Source organism: Lampris incognitus, chromosome 21, assembly GCF_029633865.1.
Source record: "Lampris incognitus isolate fLamInc1 chromosome 21, fLamInc1.hap2, whole genome shotgun sequence".
Classification (NCBI taxonomy): Eukaryota; Metazoa; Chordata; class Actinopteri; order Lampriformes; family Lampridae; genus Lampris; species Lampris incognitus.
This window is the reverse complement of record NC_079231.1, coordinates 12,352,885-12,371,119: the sequence shown is the minus strand read 5'-3', so window position 1 is coordinate 12,371,119 and position 18,235 is coordinate 12,352,885. Positions and strand designations below refer to the sequence as shown.

Below are 18,235 nucleotides of genomic sequence, written 5' to 3'. Positions count from 1 at the left end.
GCAAAGACTTATGGGTAGAGACTGGATTTGTGAGTGGACAACTCAAGGTGAAAACAGAAGAGTCCTAAATTGTCAAAAATATCTCTTTCTTGCGTATCGTTAAACGTAATGGTAGTTGGGTGACTTGGCTACATCCCGACGCACACCGCCGATAGCATCACTGAGCAGCTGGTATCTGCAAATAACTACAGTCTACAAAGTTTTCAATCCTTTACAAGTACTTTTTATGTTTCTGTTACTGATGTTCTATGACGCAGCACTGACAGAGTTAGAGAAAGAAAGAGAGACAGGCAGAAGAAAGAAAAGAGAGAAAGCAAGATAAACACAAGTTGTTCTATTAAACATTCAACATGCTTCAACAGTTCTCTAAAGAAAATAACCTAATCAACAGAGATTCTCTTTTTTTTGTCTTTTTGGTTTTTTTTGGTTTGTTTTTTTTGTTTTTGTTTTGTTTTTGTTTTTTGTTTTTTGTAACTAGGCCCTCTGAAAGAAAGGAGCGTCCTGCCCCGCCAGAGAGAAAGAGTCTGCCAGAGCAGGAGGGCGGTCGGGGGTTTCAGAGAGCCAGAGCCGGAGTCGCGGGGCTTCGTCAGGGTTTGTCCGCAGCAGTCGGTGACGGGGAAGGGCCACACGGAGGAGCCAGTCAGGGAACTCAGGATGTGGTCATGGAAGATGGGTCATTCCACATGGCCGCCACGTCTCTGAACCTGGAGGTGTGGGGTTTTGTGTGTGTGTGTGTGTGTGTGTGTGTGTGTGTGTGTGTGTGTGTGTGTGTGTGTGTGTGTGTGTGTGTGTGTGTGTGTGTGTGTGTGTGTGTGTGTGTGTGTGTGTGCGTGTGTGTGTGTGTGTGTAGGGACAGACAGAAACTCAGAAAGCAGCCTCTTGACACAGTGCAAAAAGTAGGTGTGTGTGTGTGTTGTTTTTTTTTTTGTTACAAGTTGACTCAATGTGTGTTAATCTGTTGTGTGTTAGTGTGTTTGCGTTTGTGTGTGTGTGTGTGTTTTTTTAATTTTCCCCCTTTTTCTCCCCAATTGTATTGCCAATCACCCCACTCTTCCGAGCCGTCCTGGTCGCTGCTCCACCCCCTCTGCTGATCCGGGGAGGGCTGCAGACTACCACATGCCTCCTCCCATACATGTGGAGTCACCAGCCGCTTCTTTTCACCTGACAGTGAGGAGTTTCACCAGGGGGAAGGTAGCACTTGGGAGAATCACGCCACTCCCCCCAGTTCCCCCTCCCCCCTGAACAGGCGCCCGACCGACCAGAGGAGGCGCTAGTGCGGCGACCAGGACTCATACCCACATCCGGCTTCCCACCTGCAGACACTGCCAGTTATGTCTGTAGGGACACCTGACCAAGCCATAGGTAACACGGGGGTTCGAACCAGCAATCCCTGTGTTGGCAGGCACAGTCAGGTACCTTGAATGCACGAGGCATTGGTATTTATACATATCCATTGTAATTAGCTCTCATAGACTCGAGCAAACCAATGGATCCTTTTTATCGACTGATTTGTGGTAAAGTGCAAGTCTTTTATACATGCTATTAGAGTAGCTGATTTTCTGCTGTGGGAGAGGTTCGTGCAAGAGTTCAGCTAGCCTGAGAAGATGGCAGTCATCAGAAAAAGCCCATTTGTTAAACTATTGGCTGCAGGGATGAGGTGTCTGTCCCCCTACTGGGCGATTCTCTCTTACCAATGCAAGCTTGTTGAACTGATTTATGAGCAGTTCAGCTGATAACAACTGAACTGCTCAGTGACTCACTGTGAGCTGAACTACCTCAGAAGGTGGTCCAGTAGATCCCATCATATTCAGATTGCACATTTAAACCTTGTAATAACGTGGTTTTGTTTGTCTCATTATATACATACCAGGTGTAAGTTGGGTTCAACAATCACAGTACCCGGGAAATCACAAGTACAAACATTTCTTTCTTTGCACTAGCTCGCACCGATCATCCAATCAAAAATGTCTGATGATGCTGCGCTCCTCCATTAACAACCAATGGGCTCTGACCTTGCGTTAATGAGGTACTGGGCGAGGCTGATGTTGGCGGGGGTCCCTGTGATGGTGATCTGGCGCTCCGATGACCCTTCCATGGCATTAGCAATTTTGATCTGCGCCCCAGACATCTGACGGATCTCGTTGATTTTGGTTCCCTGGCGCCCGATTATGCAGCCTATTAGCTGGGAAGAAAATGGCGGTGGGACTTAGGATGGCCAGAGCATGACAGAGACATGAACATGTGTGTCATGGCCCAAGCCATGAATTTGTGATGGCGCGTGTCAGAAACGTATTAGCAACACCTTCCATACAACAGTTACTTCACTGACCTTCCCAAGTACTACTCTAGTCAAACAGTCCTTTCACTTAACGGAATAAAAGCTCATCCTGTAAGGAAATGCCTCTGTTAACTCCTCTGAAAGGGAACATAAAAAACTTGATTTTTTTTGGCAAAGACAAATTGTTCCATGTGGGTTAGAGTTTAGACGAACGGTAACTGTTTTGTCTTGTGTTCGTCTCAACTGCAGGATGTACCGTGACTAGGGACCACGCTTAGTGGGAACATGCACATGCATTACTAACGCCAAACAATACTGAACTAGCTTGCCTTCAGTTTTTTTTCCTTTTTTTGTTTTTTCTCCCCAATTGTTTTTGGCCAATTACCCCACTCTTCCGAGCCATCCTGGTCCCTGCTCCACCCCCTCTGCTGATCCGGAGAAGGCTGCAGACTACCACATGTCTCTTCCCATGCATGTGGAGTCACCAGCTGCTTCTTTTCACCTGACAGTGAGGAGTTTCACCAGGGGGACATAGCGCGTGGGAGGATGACGCTATTCCCCCCCAGTTCCCCCCCCCGAAAAGGCGCCCCGACCGACCAGAGGAGGCGCTAGTGCAGCGACCAGGACACGTGCCCACATCCAGCTTCCCACCCGCAGACACGGCCAATTGTGTCTGTAGGGACGCCCGACCAAGCCGGAGGTAACACGGAGATTCGAACCGCTGAATCCCCGTGTTGCTAGGCAACAGAATTGACTGCTGCGCTACCCGGACGTCCCTTGCTTTCAGTTTTACCTCCTTTTTAAACACTTAAATAATAAAGTACATATTTAATATAAGTAAAATACAGTTTCCTTACTTTCCCAATATTTGCATATTTGCAGTGTAGAGATATTGTAAAATAACTCTTAAAATAATTTCTTCTTTTAGATTGAAAATCCTCGTTTGTGTTTTCACGCTCCGACATTAGGAGAAATGTACTCACATCATTGGGAATGGTGAGTTCATGAGTACTGGCCTGGTTACCGGCATCCAGACTTGCTGCTGAACATAGGAGGTGGAGACAGAAAGGAAGAAGGAAAAAATGACAGAAAAACAGAGTTTGGCACAAGCGAGGGCTCGTCTGGCATGATTGAACTGCAGATTTGGTGACGGATGGATGGCACACATGGAGAGTTTCACAATTAAGGCAAACCTCCATTTTCGCGTCTATCGACAAATCTTTCTTTGCTCTGAGTTGTCTGACTCGGACCTGAGCAAAGCTTTGAAACGTTACTCAACATGCCCGCCAGCTTCGTTCTAGCTGATACTTTTTAGCTGGAGACAAAAAAAAGAATGCAGAAGGAAAGTAAAAATCAAACAAACCCCCAAAAAAGACTAAATGACACTAAAAATGAAAAAACTATGCAAAAGTCAACCTCAACATCAACAAGAGCAGACCACCAGCAGGCCATGTCACTGGCAGTGCACCACAGAGACCGAGAGGAGGAGAACGACAAGAAGAAGAAGAAGTGAAAGGACAGAGGAAGAGAGAGATAAATTTTACAAAAAAACGAGAGAAGGAGGAAGAGAGTTTGTCTGTCTCTACAGGTGAAGACAAGAGAAGGAGCTTCGGTAAAGAGGGTGGTTGTGTAGGTGGGTACGTACCGGGGAAAGCAGGGGTGGTCTGTCCGAGGGGGGTAAAGGGGGTTTGCTGCATAGCCAACTGGTGGAGCTTGCTCAACTGCTGAGGGGGGGAAGTAGGAGGACAGCAGAGCTATGAGGTCATCATTAAAAATGCACACACGCACGCACGCCGGTCAGAAACACTACAAGAGAGAGGATCTGAGGAAACGTACCAACACACACAGGTGAAGGAAAAGAGAGACTAAGAAAGACAGAGAGAGAGAGGAAGAGGGAAGGGAAACTTGTGAAGGACTTGGCCTGTGAAGCTGCTTCAGGGGTCACAGCCATCAGGATTCTCTTTTGGGGGTCGTGATCAGCATGACATCAAAAAAAAAAAAAAAAAAAAAAAAAACGAAACCCAAAAGCCTTTCCTCACCCTCAGGTTAGCGGAGGACAAATAGTGCCACTTGGTTTGCTGCTGCATTGCCTTGTTTTCGTGCTCCATATGAGCTGCCTACACTCCTGCCTGCTACTCCAAAAAATATTCAAGGCCACAGAAAATGAATGAGCTGTTCCCACTTTGTTTCTGTCTTCACTGTGCCAGGCCAAGCCCCGTAAAGTTTGCCGCCAAACGGAGGGCTGGGGTCAAGAGTCATTTCAGAGTTCCTGTGTGTTCACACCGAACGGGAACGCCAAACGTTGTGCCGCTCGATTCGCTCATACAAAGCGAAAATAACACGATGACAAGAGAACGTTATGATGGCCACATTCAAGCAGTTTGGTAGCCCATCAGCATCTCTCCTCGTAAATACGCCAGAGTGCGAAGTCCTGATCTGTTTTATAGCTGGCAAAACAACAGCAAGTCCACGTTCTCACAGTGAACATATGGAACTCTCATAGTGTGAAATACAGGGGGTCTCATGGGGTCGCGGACCCACTGTTGAAACCTGGGACCCCCGATGACCTCAATCACATTTTTAAAGGGTCTCAAACTAAGCTGATTATTTTAGTTATAATACTATAGCGAAAAGCTTATTTTCATGCCTATGTGTTTGTGAAAACATTTATTCTCTATTCAGATTAACAAAGTAAAGACAAAACTTCTCATGCAACCCCCCCCCTTTCTCTCCCCAGTTGTATCTGGTCAATTACCCCACTCTTCCGAGCCGTCCCGGTCTCTGCTCCACCCCCTCTGCTGATCCGGGGAGGGCTGCAGACTACCACATGTCTCCTGCCGTACATGTGGAGTCACCAGCCGCTTCTTTTCACCTGACAGTGAGGAGTTTCACCAGGGGGACGTAGCGTGTGGGAGGCTCACGCTACTCCCCCCCCAGTTCCCCTTCCCCCCTGAACAGGCGCCCCGACCGACCAGAGGAGGCGCTAGTGCAGCGACCAGGACACATACCCACATCTGGCTTCTCACCCGCAGACACGGCCAGTTGTGTCTGTAGGGACGCCCGACCAAGCCAGAGGCAACACAGGGATTCGTACTGGCGATCCTCGTGTCTCATGCAATCTTTGGTATTTACTCTTTGATGAACAGTAGACTATAATTTCAATCACAGCTTAAATCACAACCACAAATCACATTTCAGTCTCAGAAGACTGCAATAAATGACATTTTCCATCAGATAAAAACAATAGACGTCAACCAAAGGAGTTGAATCAAGTGCAACTGGACTTGGTATAGATCCGTGAAGACGTTTCGCCTCTCATCCAAGAGGCTTCCTCAATTCGTGCCTTTCTGACTAGGCGAAGCTAGTCTGACTGGCTGGTGATGAGACTCAGAATTAGCTTCGTCTAGTCAGAAAGGCACGAACTGAGGAAGCCTCTTGGATGAGAGGTGAAACGTCTTCACGGATACATACCAAGTCCAGTTGCACTTGATTCAACTCCTTTGGATAACCATGACGTGGATGAATGAGAACATTCACAGACAATAGACGTCAACATACAATAGCCTCTATCCTCAGACCCTGGATTCAGACAAGGAAAAACTCCACAGGAGCAATTCCAGACAGAGGGCAGGGGACCAGGAGGACTGGGAGGGACCTTCTTGCAGCCATGTTTAAGCTGATTGTTACCAGCTCTTGAATATTTTTTCCATCTCAACAATGCAACCGTTTCGTGTCACCCGGGGCAAAGCATTGATTCATGGTGCCAGGTTGCTTTTCTCCAATAACTTCTCATTGATTCGCATCACTTCTGTCAGGCTTCACGCCCGGTGTGAACACACAGTTAGAAGAAACAGGAAGTAGCCTACTCTTTAGAAAAAGGCTGTATTAATATTATCTTTTAATATTAATATGAATGAAGAAAGACAGAGACTAGCAGTGTGAGAGCAAATACAGAAAGAAATGGTAGATGGATAGACAGAAGAGAGAGAGAGAAAGCGAGAGAGAGACAGCGAGAACTGTACTCTGGTGTTAGAACTCACATCTGGATGTGGGATGGCGTACTGTCCTTGGATGGTGTAAGCCTGCAAAGAGGAAGAGATGGAAAGAGGTTTATTAACATTTCATTGAACCTCTTCTATCTGTTTAATGTTGTCAGGTTAAAAACACCACTAAATCTTAGTTGAACATAAGTTCTCATAGAACTAATTCAAATGCAGATATGACGTCAGTGTTTATGTGGTTTGAATGATTTTGTCAATGATGTAGTGTTGGAATATTTTGGAATTCATCTTAAGAGCCGGTCTGAAACCTGTGAGATTTTGTATTTCATGGGCTAACGTCTTATGAAAGGCTTCCTGTACATGTTTCACTTTAGACCGTGACTTTTTCAAGGTTTTGTCAGTGGTGTGTGGGTGTTGACGGGGCCCTCTGACGTCAGAGCCGGTGTCTGAAGGTAAATCCTCCAGCTTCAGATATATCACCATGCACACCACGAGGGTGTGCTGATAGCTGTGTATATGTTAAGTCACCAGTCATCAGCAAACATGTCAACACATTTATTTCACAGCTAAACATTTCAGGACCTGGACTTCATGACTTCAGTTTTCTTGACTTTTTAAGACCCACAAAGGAACCCTCACTGCTAAAAATATAAATCTTTACAAGTCGTTTAGTCTATGTTAACTCTCAAAACCACATCTGAAACAAGTGAAAGGATCAATCTGTCAGTGGGGTCAGATAATTTGACTTTGTTCTGGTGTGAATCAACAATTTTTCAAGAGATTTTCCCAAGAATTTTTTTTTATACTAATGCAGCAGAGCCCACCTCAACTGATGCTATTATCACTTGTTTTAAAAGAGAAATCAGTGGAAATTGAAATTGATTTAATCTCATTTCAGATTTTTTTTACTTCTTTTAAGAAGAAAAAAATCCCAAGTCGATACTAGAGTCTAAGATTAATATTTTTTTTGCAGCACTGTATTTTGGCCAAGCTGCAGAAGAACCATTTAGTATAAAACCCTGTCCTGAGCCTCATCTCTCCATACATCTATCCATCAGATCCAGTTGAATGTAAATCAGTGAGAAGGTGGGGAAGTAGCAGTGAGGGTGTCGGGTTAGGAGAAACTATGGTGGGAATAAGGTGACTGTGTGCTCGGAGGGTCAAAGGTCAGAAATGAGGATTTCAGACAGAAACGCACAACGCTAGAGCCTCTACACACTGAACATAAAAGTTTAATGTTCTGGTTTGCATGATGGTCAAGCCCAGTCTCACAGACCAGCTTTATTTGCCGCTCCCAAAATTCATTGAATGCCAATATTTTGTCAGATTAACATGATGCATGTGGATTCTAACGCTTAACAACCAGCCTCCCAGATCCTTACCCTGACTTTAACCACACCAAACCTAAACCTAAAATCTCTCATACCTGAACATAACTATTTATACCCTTATACTTACCCCGACTTTAACCACACCAAACCTAAACCTAATATCTCTCATACCTGAACATAACTATTTATACCCTTATACCTACCCTGACTTTAACCACACCAAACCTAAACCTAACATCTCTCATACCTGAACATAACTATTTATACCCTTATACTTACCCCGACTTTAACCACACCAAACCTAAACCTAATATCTCTCATACCTGAACATAACTATTTATACCCTTATACTTACCCTGACTTTAAGCTCACCAAACCTAAACCTAACATCTCTCATACCTGAACATAACTATTGATACCCTTATACTTACCCTGACTAACTGCACCAAACCTGAACCTAACATCTCTCAAACCTGAACATAACTATTTATAACCTTATACTTGAGCAACAGCTCATCACAGGCTGTGGTATATTGTGATTATATCACAGCTAAAGGGCGTTGTTCAGCCTGACACAACCCTAACCTAACCCCCTAACCATGGCTAGAAACCAATTAGATGGGGGCATCTGGGTGGCATGGCAGTCTATTCCGTTGTCTACCAACATGGGGATCGCCAGTTTGAATCCCCGCGTTACATCCAGCTTTGTTGGGCGTCCCTACAGACACAACTGGCTGTGTCTCTGGGTGGGAAGCCAGATGTGGGTATATGTCCTGGTCGCTGCACTAGCGCCTCCTCTGGTCGGTCGGGGCGCCTGTTCGGGGGGGAGGGGGAACTGGGGGGAATAGTGTGATCCTCCCACGTGCTGGGTCCCCCTGGTGAAACTCCTCACTGTCAGGTGAAAAGAAGCGGCTGGTGACTCCACATGTATGGGAGGAGACATGTGGTAGTCTGCAGCCCTCCCCGGATCAGCAGAGGGGGTGGAGCAGTGACCGGGACGGCTTGGAAGAGTGGGTTAATTGGCTGGATACAATTGGGGAGAAAAAGGGAAAAATCAACAAAGAAAAAGAAACCAGTCAGAGTGCTTTATTTGAGCTCTGTGTTTTATAACCAAACTTAAACATCCTTGTTGTTTAGACTTGCCTTTGTGTAATTTATCAATTTTCTCTTTATTTCTGTTTCTATTGTGTTTTATGCCTGTCTGTCTGTTGATGCTCTGTTTCCTGTATGAAGCACTTTTGACGTCTCTGCTACTGGAAGGTGCTATACAAATAAAGTTGCTTACTCTTAGTACTGAAACCATTCCTAACCTTGTCCCTACCCTCGACCACCTCTAGGGTTACAGTATGGTCACATGACGAGAGCGCCTGTCTTCACCTTCTTCCTCATCCATGGATGTGTTGAAATGCATCATACACATGAGACAGAATGTGACCTGACATGATGACGTGTCGTCTTGCAGGGCCACATGTATGTAAGTACACTCATGCTGTTCAGAAAGGTGCGATATAAATACAGTTTATTATTATGATGATGATGATGATGATGTATTCGTGCCGGCGTCACGTCTGACCCTGTGAGACTAGTTGACGTGCATCGTATTCATGTGACAATGTTGACAATCAGCGTGTTTTGGGAACCACAAATAAATTGTATAGGAACATGTAGTTTGAGACCAGGTTGGACGGCCTCAAGATATTTGATTATCATCAAATGTTGGCATTTTATAGTCCTGCCCAGTATAAGTGACAAACCAATAATTATCTTTTGTTTTTTATGAGTTTCATTTAAAATCTCACAAACCCCAAGAAAATATATCTTAAATAGTCCTGTATTATCTGTTTTGCATTTCATTCGGATCATTTTCAGAGACAAAAATTCATTTTTATAAAGCTCAGTGGTTTGTTTTGTTTTGTCTCTTAATTATGATATAATGTTGTTAATAAAACATTGCTACAGTCCTTCATCAGCCACCTCTGGGATGCTGTTTAGAGGATGGATGTGGTGAAGATACAGTAGATAACAGTGAGAGTTTCATGCTTGTTGAAAGAGTCGCGGGGTTGGGTGGTGGTGGTGGATTTTGGGTGGGGGAGTGAGTAGAAACCTGGTGTGACACTAACAGGCAGTGGCTGGTGCTGCAGTAAGAGGCTGAGGTTGGCTGTGGACGCCCCCAGCGGGTCGGCTCTTACCTGGCCACCTGAAAAAATGACAGGGGTGGAGGCAGGCTTGGGGCGGTAGGGGATGGTGGCACCTTTCGGTGGAGACTGGGGAAAGTGTTGGGGTGGGGGGGGGGCAAGACGTGTAGAGAGCATTAGAGCAGAGGGAGAGAAAGAAAGCAACAAAGAAAGAGAAAAAAAAAAAGTGGTTCATAAAATAACAGCAAGAGGGACAGTGTTGTAGGAAAATCCCTCCATCACAGAAGTGCTTGTCACTGTGCACCATGCTGATATCGCTACAACTTCTCTTTCAGCCACCTGCTGCATCAACTGGGTGGAGACGACTCGTGTTATCATAAAACCATTTAAAAAAGCATATAGTACTGAGTAGCTCACGTTTTCTGAGTGTGTATTTTTGTGTTAAAAATACAATTTTTAACACAATGCCATTTTTATCAATCTAACATTTGACTTCCTGACATGTGGTCTCTCGTTTCATTCCTGACAGGTTCTTTGTCAAATTTCTGTGGATCTCTTCCTCCTCTTCCATACTCTACCTCCAGCATCACCACACATATCTGTTTGACACATTGGATGATGGCCTCCGGGGCCCCGGAGATGGTCACTGCTCTCTCAGTGGAATTAGGAAGCATGTCACCCGCCACCTGGACCTGAGCTCCTGTGGACTGGAGGACGGAGAGGAACGCCGGTAAGAGTTCAACTCTGTCTGCTGTTTCAATGAGAGCTTCAATAACGTCTTTCTCATCAGGCATTACCAGTGTAGGGAGACATAGTATGAAGATGGATAGATAGATAGATAGATAGATAGATAGATAGATAGATAGATAGATAGATAGATAGATAGATAGATAGATAGATAGATAGATAGATAGATAGATAGATAGATAGATAGATAGATAGATAGATAGATAGATAGATAGATAGATAGATAGATAGATAGTTTAAAAGTGCTGTGGAATCGAGACCACAGAATGAAAATGAAAAATGATAGTAAGAGCATGTAAGATGGTAAAAGTACAATATTTCAGTGGAGAGCTGATCAGATATCAGATGTGTAAGGTTATGTGAGGTACAGCCGTGATGTGTTGATCCGACAACAGTGTACATAAAGATACTCATCCTGCCCTGATTCATTGGTAACGTGCCAGATTATAGATATTCAGAAACAGTGATAATCTCCTAGCTGTGTAGGTCATCTCTCATAGATTTTTCTTCAAATGGTCTTTGGGATTTTTCTACTTAAAAACATTTTGTTAGTGCCCCTCTGTGTTTATGCTGAGCATCACACCAAGTCAAGTCAAGTCAATTTTATTTGTATAGCCCAATATCACAAATTACAAATTTGCCTCAAGGGGCTTTACAGCAACACAATATCCTGTCCTTAGATCCTCACATCGGATAAGGAACAACTCCCTAAAAACCCTTTAACAGGGAGAAAAAATACCAAGTCAGTTCCTGTCCCATACAATCTTAAATGATTGTCAGTAAGATTTAATAAGAATGATAATGCCGTGTGTCAGATCTGTCTGGTGTAATCCAGAGTTGTGCTAGTGGATACTGTACCTCTCTCATTTCTTTGATTTTGGAGCCTCCTTTGCCAATGAGGGAGCCGCACTGACTGGCTGGTACCACCAGCCTCAGGGTGACGGGGGGTTTGCTGGTGGCAGGGCTGTTGCTCATGGAGTTGATGATGTCCTGTTTTATCAAGCACATTCTTGCAGTTATTCATTCATTCATTCATTCATTCTAGTATGGTCATGGGGGGAATTGGAGTCTATTCTAGCAAGCCCTGACAGATACCCTGGACCAGGTGTAAATCCATCATAGGGACCCACCAGCCATCCATACCTATATACAGGAAGTTTACAGACTCGTATTTACATAATATAATGCCCCTTTTCCACTACATGGTACCGGCTCGACTCGACTCAACTCACAGTGTCGTTTTCCATTACTGTAACAGTACCCCTCAGTGTAGATGGTCTGCATTGATCTTGGTACCTCTCCCAGTTTTTTTGGAACCTTGACAAAGGTGGTACCAGAAAAGTGGTAACAGTTACCAAAATGCTGGTACTTTCCAGTAATGGAAAACGAAAAAGTGAGCCAGTACCATGTAGTGGAAAAGGGGCATAAGAGTAGAGTTACTCCAAAAAATGATTCTAAGTTGGTTTCGAGTTTTTCTTTTCTTTTTTTGGATTTTTTTGCCGCTTTTTTTTTTTTCTCCAATTGTATCCAGCCAATTACCCCACTCTTCCGAGCCGTCCCAGTTGCTGCTCCACCCCCTCTGCCGATCCGGGGAGGGCTGCAGACTACCACATGCCTCCTCCAATACATGTGGAGTCACCAGCCACTTCTTTTCACCTGACAGTTAGGAGTTTCGCCAGGGGGACGTGGCATGTGGGAGGATCACGCTATTCCCCCCAGTTCCCCCTCCCCACTGAACAAGTGCCCTGACCGACCAGAGGAGGCGCTAGTGCAGCAACCAGGACACATACCCACATCTGGCTTCCCACCCGCAGACATGGCCAATTGTGTCTGTAAGGATGCCCGACCAAGCCGAAGGTAACACAGGGATTCGAACTGGTGAGCCCCATGTTGGTAGGCAACAGAATAGACTGTCACACCACCCAGACGCCCCTCGGTTTCAGTTTTAATTCATCCAGGGGAAAATATAGAAATATTAAAACAGCTCATCTACTACAGCAGGTATGTTAACAGATGAATCACCAATAACTCACTTGATGTCGCTGGTTCATCCGTTAACCTGACGTGTGCATCTGTTTGAACATCTGTATCTATCTGTGGTTCTGACTCAAAACTGAAAGGTAGAGAACTGATGTCTTACTTGTTATTTGAAATAACTACTCTTATATTGCTTAAAAATCAGTATGACTTTTGGTTTCTGCAGTACTGATGCGTCTGTGTTTTGACCTACTAAAGACTAAAACTGGCTGGTTCCTCTAACTCAGCGGTCGGGAACCTATGGCTCGCGAGCCATATATGGCTCTTCCGGTGACGGCATATGGCTCCCAGACAATTTTGAGTTGAAAATTTTTTTTTTTTCAAAAAAATCAGTTTGGAACTGATTTTAAAATACTTGTGATATTTCTTAATAATACTGTGTCATTTTAAAGTAAACAGAAATTAGTTTTGAAGATAAATTTCACGGGTCACGGGTCACCCGTGGGTCGGGTCGGGAACCAATGGCTCGCGAGCATGTCCGGGTCATTGTAAAGGTGAAGAAATCAATTTTATCAGATAGCCAACTAGTTTATCCGCTTCAACCCTTGTAACGGAAAAGATGGCGAAAAGAAAAAAAGACGATGATTACCGTGCATTCCAGGCTGCGTGCACAGAGGAATTTGCATTTGTGGAGAGAGCAGGATCTGCGGTATGTCTAATATGCAATGATAAAATTGCATCGATGAAACGGTCAAATATAAAGCGGCACTTCGATACGCACCATGCTTCATTTGCATCGAAATATCCAGCGGGGGACAGCAGGAAAAGGGCATGCGAGGAGCTACAGCGGAGAGTGCAGACGAGTCAGCAGCAACTACGTGTGTGGACCAAGCAAGGTGACGGGAATTCCGCTAGCTTTGCGGGGGCTTTGGCAATAGTAAGGAATGGAAAGTCATTCACAGATGGCGAGTATGCCAAAACATTCATGCTGATGTGGCCAATGAACTGTTTGATGACTTCCCAAATAAAGACAAGATAATCAAACGAATAAAAGACATGCCCCTGTCAGCAAGAACTGTGCACGATCGTAGCATCATGATGGCAAATCAAGTCGAGGAAACACAAATTAAGGACATAAACGCCGGGACATACTTTTCTCTCGCGTTAGATGAGTCAACAGACGTTAGCCATCTATCTCAGTGCAGTATCATTGCCAGGTATGCTGCAGGTGACACACTGCGTGAGGAAAGCTTGGCTGTTTTGCCAATGAAAGGGACAACAAGAGGAGAGGATTTACTCATGTCTTTCATGGAGTTTGCTAAAGAAAAAAAACTACCGATGGATAAACTTATTTCTGTCTGTACTGATGGTGCACCCTGTATGTTGGGGAAGAACAAAGGATTTGTAGCGCTTCTCCGTGAACATGAAAAGAGAGCCATCCTAAGTTTTCATTGCATCCTGCACCAGGAGGCGCTTTGCGCTCAGACGTGTGGCCAGGAGCTTGGCGAGGTGATGTCTCTGGTCATTCGAGTGGTCAACTTTATTGTTGCCCGAGCTTTAAATGATCGCCAGTTTAAAGCTCTGTTAGAAGAAGTTGGGAATCATTATCCCGGTCTGCTTTTACACAGCAACGTGCGTTGGTTGTCAAGGGGGAAGGTGCTCAGCCGTTTTGCAGCTTGCCTGAGTGAAATCCGGACTTTTCTTGAAATGAAAGGCGTCAAGCATCCTGAGCTAGACAACACTGACTGGCTCCTGCAGTTTCACTATCTCGTGGACGTAACTGGCCATCTGAACCAGCTCAATGTGAAAATGCAAGGTATTGGAAATACAATCTCATCCCTTCAACAAGCAGTGTTTGCATTTGAAAGCAAGCTGGAAGTCTTTCTCAGGGACATTGAAACAGGTCGTCTTCTGCACTTTGAAAGACTGCAACAATTTAGAGATGCATGCTTAGCAAGTGACTCCACTCAACATCTGGATCTCCAGCAGCTAGCTGGCTTTACGTTCAATCTCCTGCAGTCATTCAAAGCACGTTTTGGAGAATTTCGTGCGCGCACTGGTCTTTTCAAGTTCATCACTCATCCACATGAGTGTGCAGTGGACAAAATCGACCTGACATGCATCCCCGGGGTCTCTATCGGAGACTTTGAGCTGGAAGTTGCTGACCTGAAGGCATCAGACATGTGGATGAGTAAGTTCAAGTCACTTAATGGAGAGTTGGAAAGTCTTGCGCGACAGCGAGCAGAGCTGGCGAGGGAACACAAGTGGACAGAAATTAAAAATCTTTAACCTGAAGACCAGCTGATTCTTAAAACTTGGAACGAGCTTCCTGTGACATACCACACAATGCAGCGTGTGAGTATTGCCGTATTGACCATGTTTGGCTCTACATATGCATGTGAACAGTCTTTCTCGCATATGAGGAACATTAAGACCAACCTACGCTCACGTTTAACTGATGGAAGCCTCAACGCCTGCATGAAGCTCAACCTCACCACGTATGAACCAGACTACAAGGCCATCAGCAAAACCATGCAGCACCAGAAGTCGCATTAAAAGTAAGACATATTTAATTTATTATACGTTAAAAATACTATATGGCTCTCAATGAAATATATTTAGAAATATTTGGCTTTTATGGCTCTCCCAGTCAAAAAGGTTCCCGACCCCTGCTCTAACTAGTCCCCTTCTGCCGGGGTACAGGTTCGATAACAAGTGAAGTCAGCTGGTGTGGTGTTTGGTTGGACAGGAAACCAGGGTACATGTGACTGAGTACCAGCAGTTTACAGGACAAGCATTGTACCTCCTCAAACTTGTAGGCTATCATGGCAAAGGCCTTGAAAATAGCATCTGTTGGTCCGGTGATGGTGACGATCCTCTCTGGACAGTTTCCCTCCGAAATGTTGATACGGGCACCGCTCTGCAAACCCAACCAGGGAAAGGGGAAGTGAATAAATGTATATAGGCGAAAGGTGGATAAAAAAATGAAGAGGATAATGAATAAACATGTACAGATGAAACATAGATGAATGACAGATTATGAAAGAAAAACCTGACATTTAGAGGAACATCTCACCTCTTCACGCATCTTCTTTACAGTTTCTCCTTTCTGGAATAAGATGAATGCATAAATAATTTTTTTTTTTAAATCAATGAAATCTGATTCAGATGCTGTGTGTATCTGCCACAGACAGCGGTGTAATTTAAACTGTTTGTGGTGACTTTGATAAATACCTTTCCGATGATGCTTCCAACCTCCTGTGGGAGAGGAAAAGCAGTGTTAGGGGGCATCAGTGCTGCGGGGGCCGGCCAGAATAAAATAGCTTCACATCTTTTAATCTGTTTTCCTTTGACAAGTCGTCGCAACCGTTTTACTTGTGATGGAAACAACAGCAGAGAAAAAAAAACAAGAAAACGAGACTGCACACTGGAAAACTGTTGATGCTGATAAGTCCACTGGTCTTATGTTGAGTTCAGAATGCAGTTTTATTTGTTTAAGAAACCCTTAGGAATGATAGAGTCGAGTGAAGCAGACGGTTACTTGTGTAAAGGTGACCGGTTGATTTACTCTCTGCACAAGTGCTATCTCTTTTTTTTTTCTCCCGCCCTTTTTCTCCCCAATTGTACTTGGCCAATTACCCCACTCTTCTGAGCTGTCCCAGTCTCTGCTCCCCCTTCTTCCGATCCAGGGTAGGCTGCAGACTATCGCCTCTCCTCCGATACATGTGGAGTCGCCAGCCACTTCTTTTCACCTGATAGTGAGGAGTTTCACCAGGGGTACATAGTGCGTGGAAGGATCACACTATTCCCCCCAGTCACCCCCCCCAACAGGCGCCTTGACAGACCAGAGGAGGCGCTAGTGCAGGGACCAGGACACATTCCCACATCCGGCTTCCTACCCGCAGACACAGCCAGTTGTGTCTGTAGGGACACCCGACCAAGCCAGAGGTAACACGGGGATTCGAACAGGCGATCCCTGTGTTGGTAGGCAACGGGATAGACCGCTACACCACCCGGACGACATGCACAGGTGATATCTTAAGACAGGATTTTCATTTGCTTTTGATTTTTTTGTTTTATGGACCCAGTCCAGTGCTTTTAATTCAATCAGACATGTTTTGTAGTGTAATATTATTGTCAGGAGTACTTTTTTCATCTTCAGAACTATCATTTGGTTTATTATGACTGTGTTATCGCCCCCTCTCTGAACACAGACAGTTCGCAGCAGATTGACTTCACATGACTCTTTATTGATAGCTAGCCATGCTAACTAGCATGATGTTGCTAGGCAACAATTCAAAAACAGACAGACTGATGATGACAATTCATTGACTGTCAAATCAAATCAAAGTATTAGATGATGTCATTTATTACCAGAAGCTGATTGGTTTTCTGAAACAGTTTAATGATGTTGAAAACCAGGAGGAGAGTTTCTCAAGCTTTAGTCCCATTTTCACTACAACAGCAGGTGAAACGTTTAAATCAACAAACCTGTTCAAAAAATACGTGTTTTTCATTTGACTGGATCTTTTAGATTTGTTTCTGGTAATGTTACATCAAGTTAGCTTTAATTATAAAGCCCTTTAAAACACATAGATATGGGTGTCTGGGTAGTGTAGTGGTCTGTTCTATTGCCTACCAACACAAGGAACGCCAGTTTGAATCCCCGTGTTACCTCTGGCTTGATCGGGCGTCCCTACAGACACAGTTGGCTGTGTCTGCGGGTGGGAAGCCGGATGTGGGTATGTGTCCTGGCCGCTGCACTAGCGCCTCCTCTGGTCAGTCAGGGCACCTGTTCGAGGGGGAGGGGGAACTGGGGGGAATAGCATGATCCTCCCATGCGCTATGCCCCCCTAGTGAAACTCCTCACTGTCAGGTGAAAAGAAGCAGCTGGCAACTCCCCATGTATGGGAGGAGAAATGTGGTAGTCTGCAGCCCTCCCCTGATCGGCAGCGGGGGCGGAGCAGCGACTGTCTTGGCTCGGACAAAAGGGTAATTGGCCAAGCACAATTGGGGAGTAAAAGGGAAAAAAACCCCGCCGATATTTGCTTTACCAAAAAAGAGGAAGAGTAGAAATAAAAACGATAGAATTGAAAAGTAAAGAGAATCTCCATGGCGTATTAGATACTAAATGGTATGTATGGATGGATAGGGGGGTCTTTTCAGAGGAGCTGAACTTTGTCCTCTTACCTTTCCGTGCATGAGGAGGCGGATGGTGAGGGTCACATTCAGTCCGCCTTCTGACTGAACTTTAATGGGTTCCATGTTGGGATGTGGAGGAAGGGCCGCGGTCACGTTAGAGAGGAGATAAAGGGCCAACGTGAGTGTGGTGGTGGAATCAGCCAACCGGTGTCCTGGTGGAGAAAAAAAAACACACCAACACCACCCAGTTCAGGTCACACAGTGGAGACTTTGTGTTTGGTTTCCTTCTCATGTTAAGCTCTCTTCCTCTAGACGGTCCATAAAGACTGGACCAGTGGTTGCTTGGTTCAGAATTTCAACAACATTTCAACAAAACACAAGACACCTGCATCCAAACTTCAACTATAGGGTAAAAAAAACAAACTGAACTGCTAAATCCCATAAAAAGTCCTATTTCCTGTTACCAGCCTGGCTGTATGGAGATAATGTCATTAAAATATAGATTTCTTGAAAATTCTGACTCATAAGTTTGTCTTGAAGACTTTTGTCCACAGAGGGATATTTCAGTGGACTGTGCCTTTAAAAACGGAATTTGAACGTCATTTCAGTATTCTGATTAATTCC

General features: G+C 44.7%; 1 protein-coding gene across 2 annotated transcripts; it reads right to left on the bottom strand.

Annotated features, from left to right (window-relative positions):
• Window positions 1-649: 649 nt before the first annotated feature.
• On the bottom strand, window positions 650-17,734 carry LOC130131382 (poly(rC)-binding protein 3-like). 2 transcript variants are annotated; one of them, XM_056301059.1, is made up of 12 exons: window positions 17,660-17,734; window positions 15,704-15,727; window positions 15,546-15,578; window positions 15,273-15,389; window positions 11,351-11,482; window positions 10,324-10,452; window positions 9,731-9,874; window positions 6,319-6,360; window positions 3,920-3,999; window positions 3,262-3,313; window positions 2,013-2,182; window positions 650-704 (listed from the first exon to the last, which is right to left on the bottom strand). In XM_056301059.1, exons 1-12 carry the CDS (start codon window positions 17,732-17,734, stop codon window positions 650-652), a joined length of 1,053 nt encoding a protein of 350 aa, XP_056157034.1. The 2 variants fall into 2 exon arrangements, with proteins under 2 accessions (XP_056157034.1, XP_056157035.1); XM_056301060.1 differs by having other exon boundaries at window positions 3,920-4,002; window positions 9,800-9,874.
• Window positions 17,735-18,235: the final 501 nt, after the last annotated feature.

What these genes read in the sequence shown, in the direction of transcription:
- LOC130131382 (XM_056301059.1), bottom strand. Translation starts at nt 17,734, where the DNA reads ATGGAACCCATTAAAGTTCAGTCAGAAGGCGGACTGAATGTGACCCTC. An exon ending in GCCTCCTCATGCACGGAAAG is followed by an intron (nt 15,728 to 17,659) that starts GTAAGAGGACAA and finishes CCTCTCCCACAG; the next exon opens with GAGGTTGGAAGCATCATCGG. An exon ending in AACTCACCATTCCCAATGAT is followed by an intron (nt 2,183 to 3,261) that starts GTGAGTACATTT and finishes TTTTCTTCCCAG; the next exon opens with CTAATAGGCTGCATAATCGG.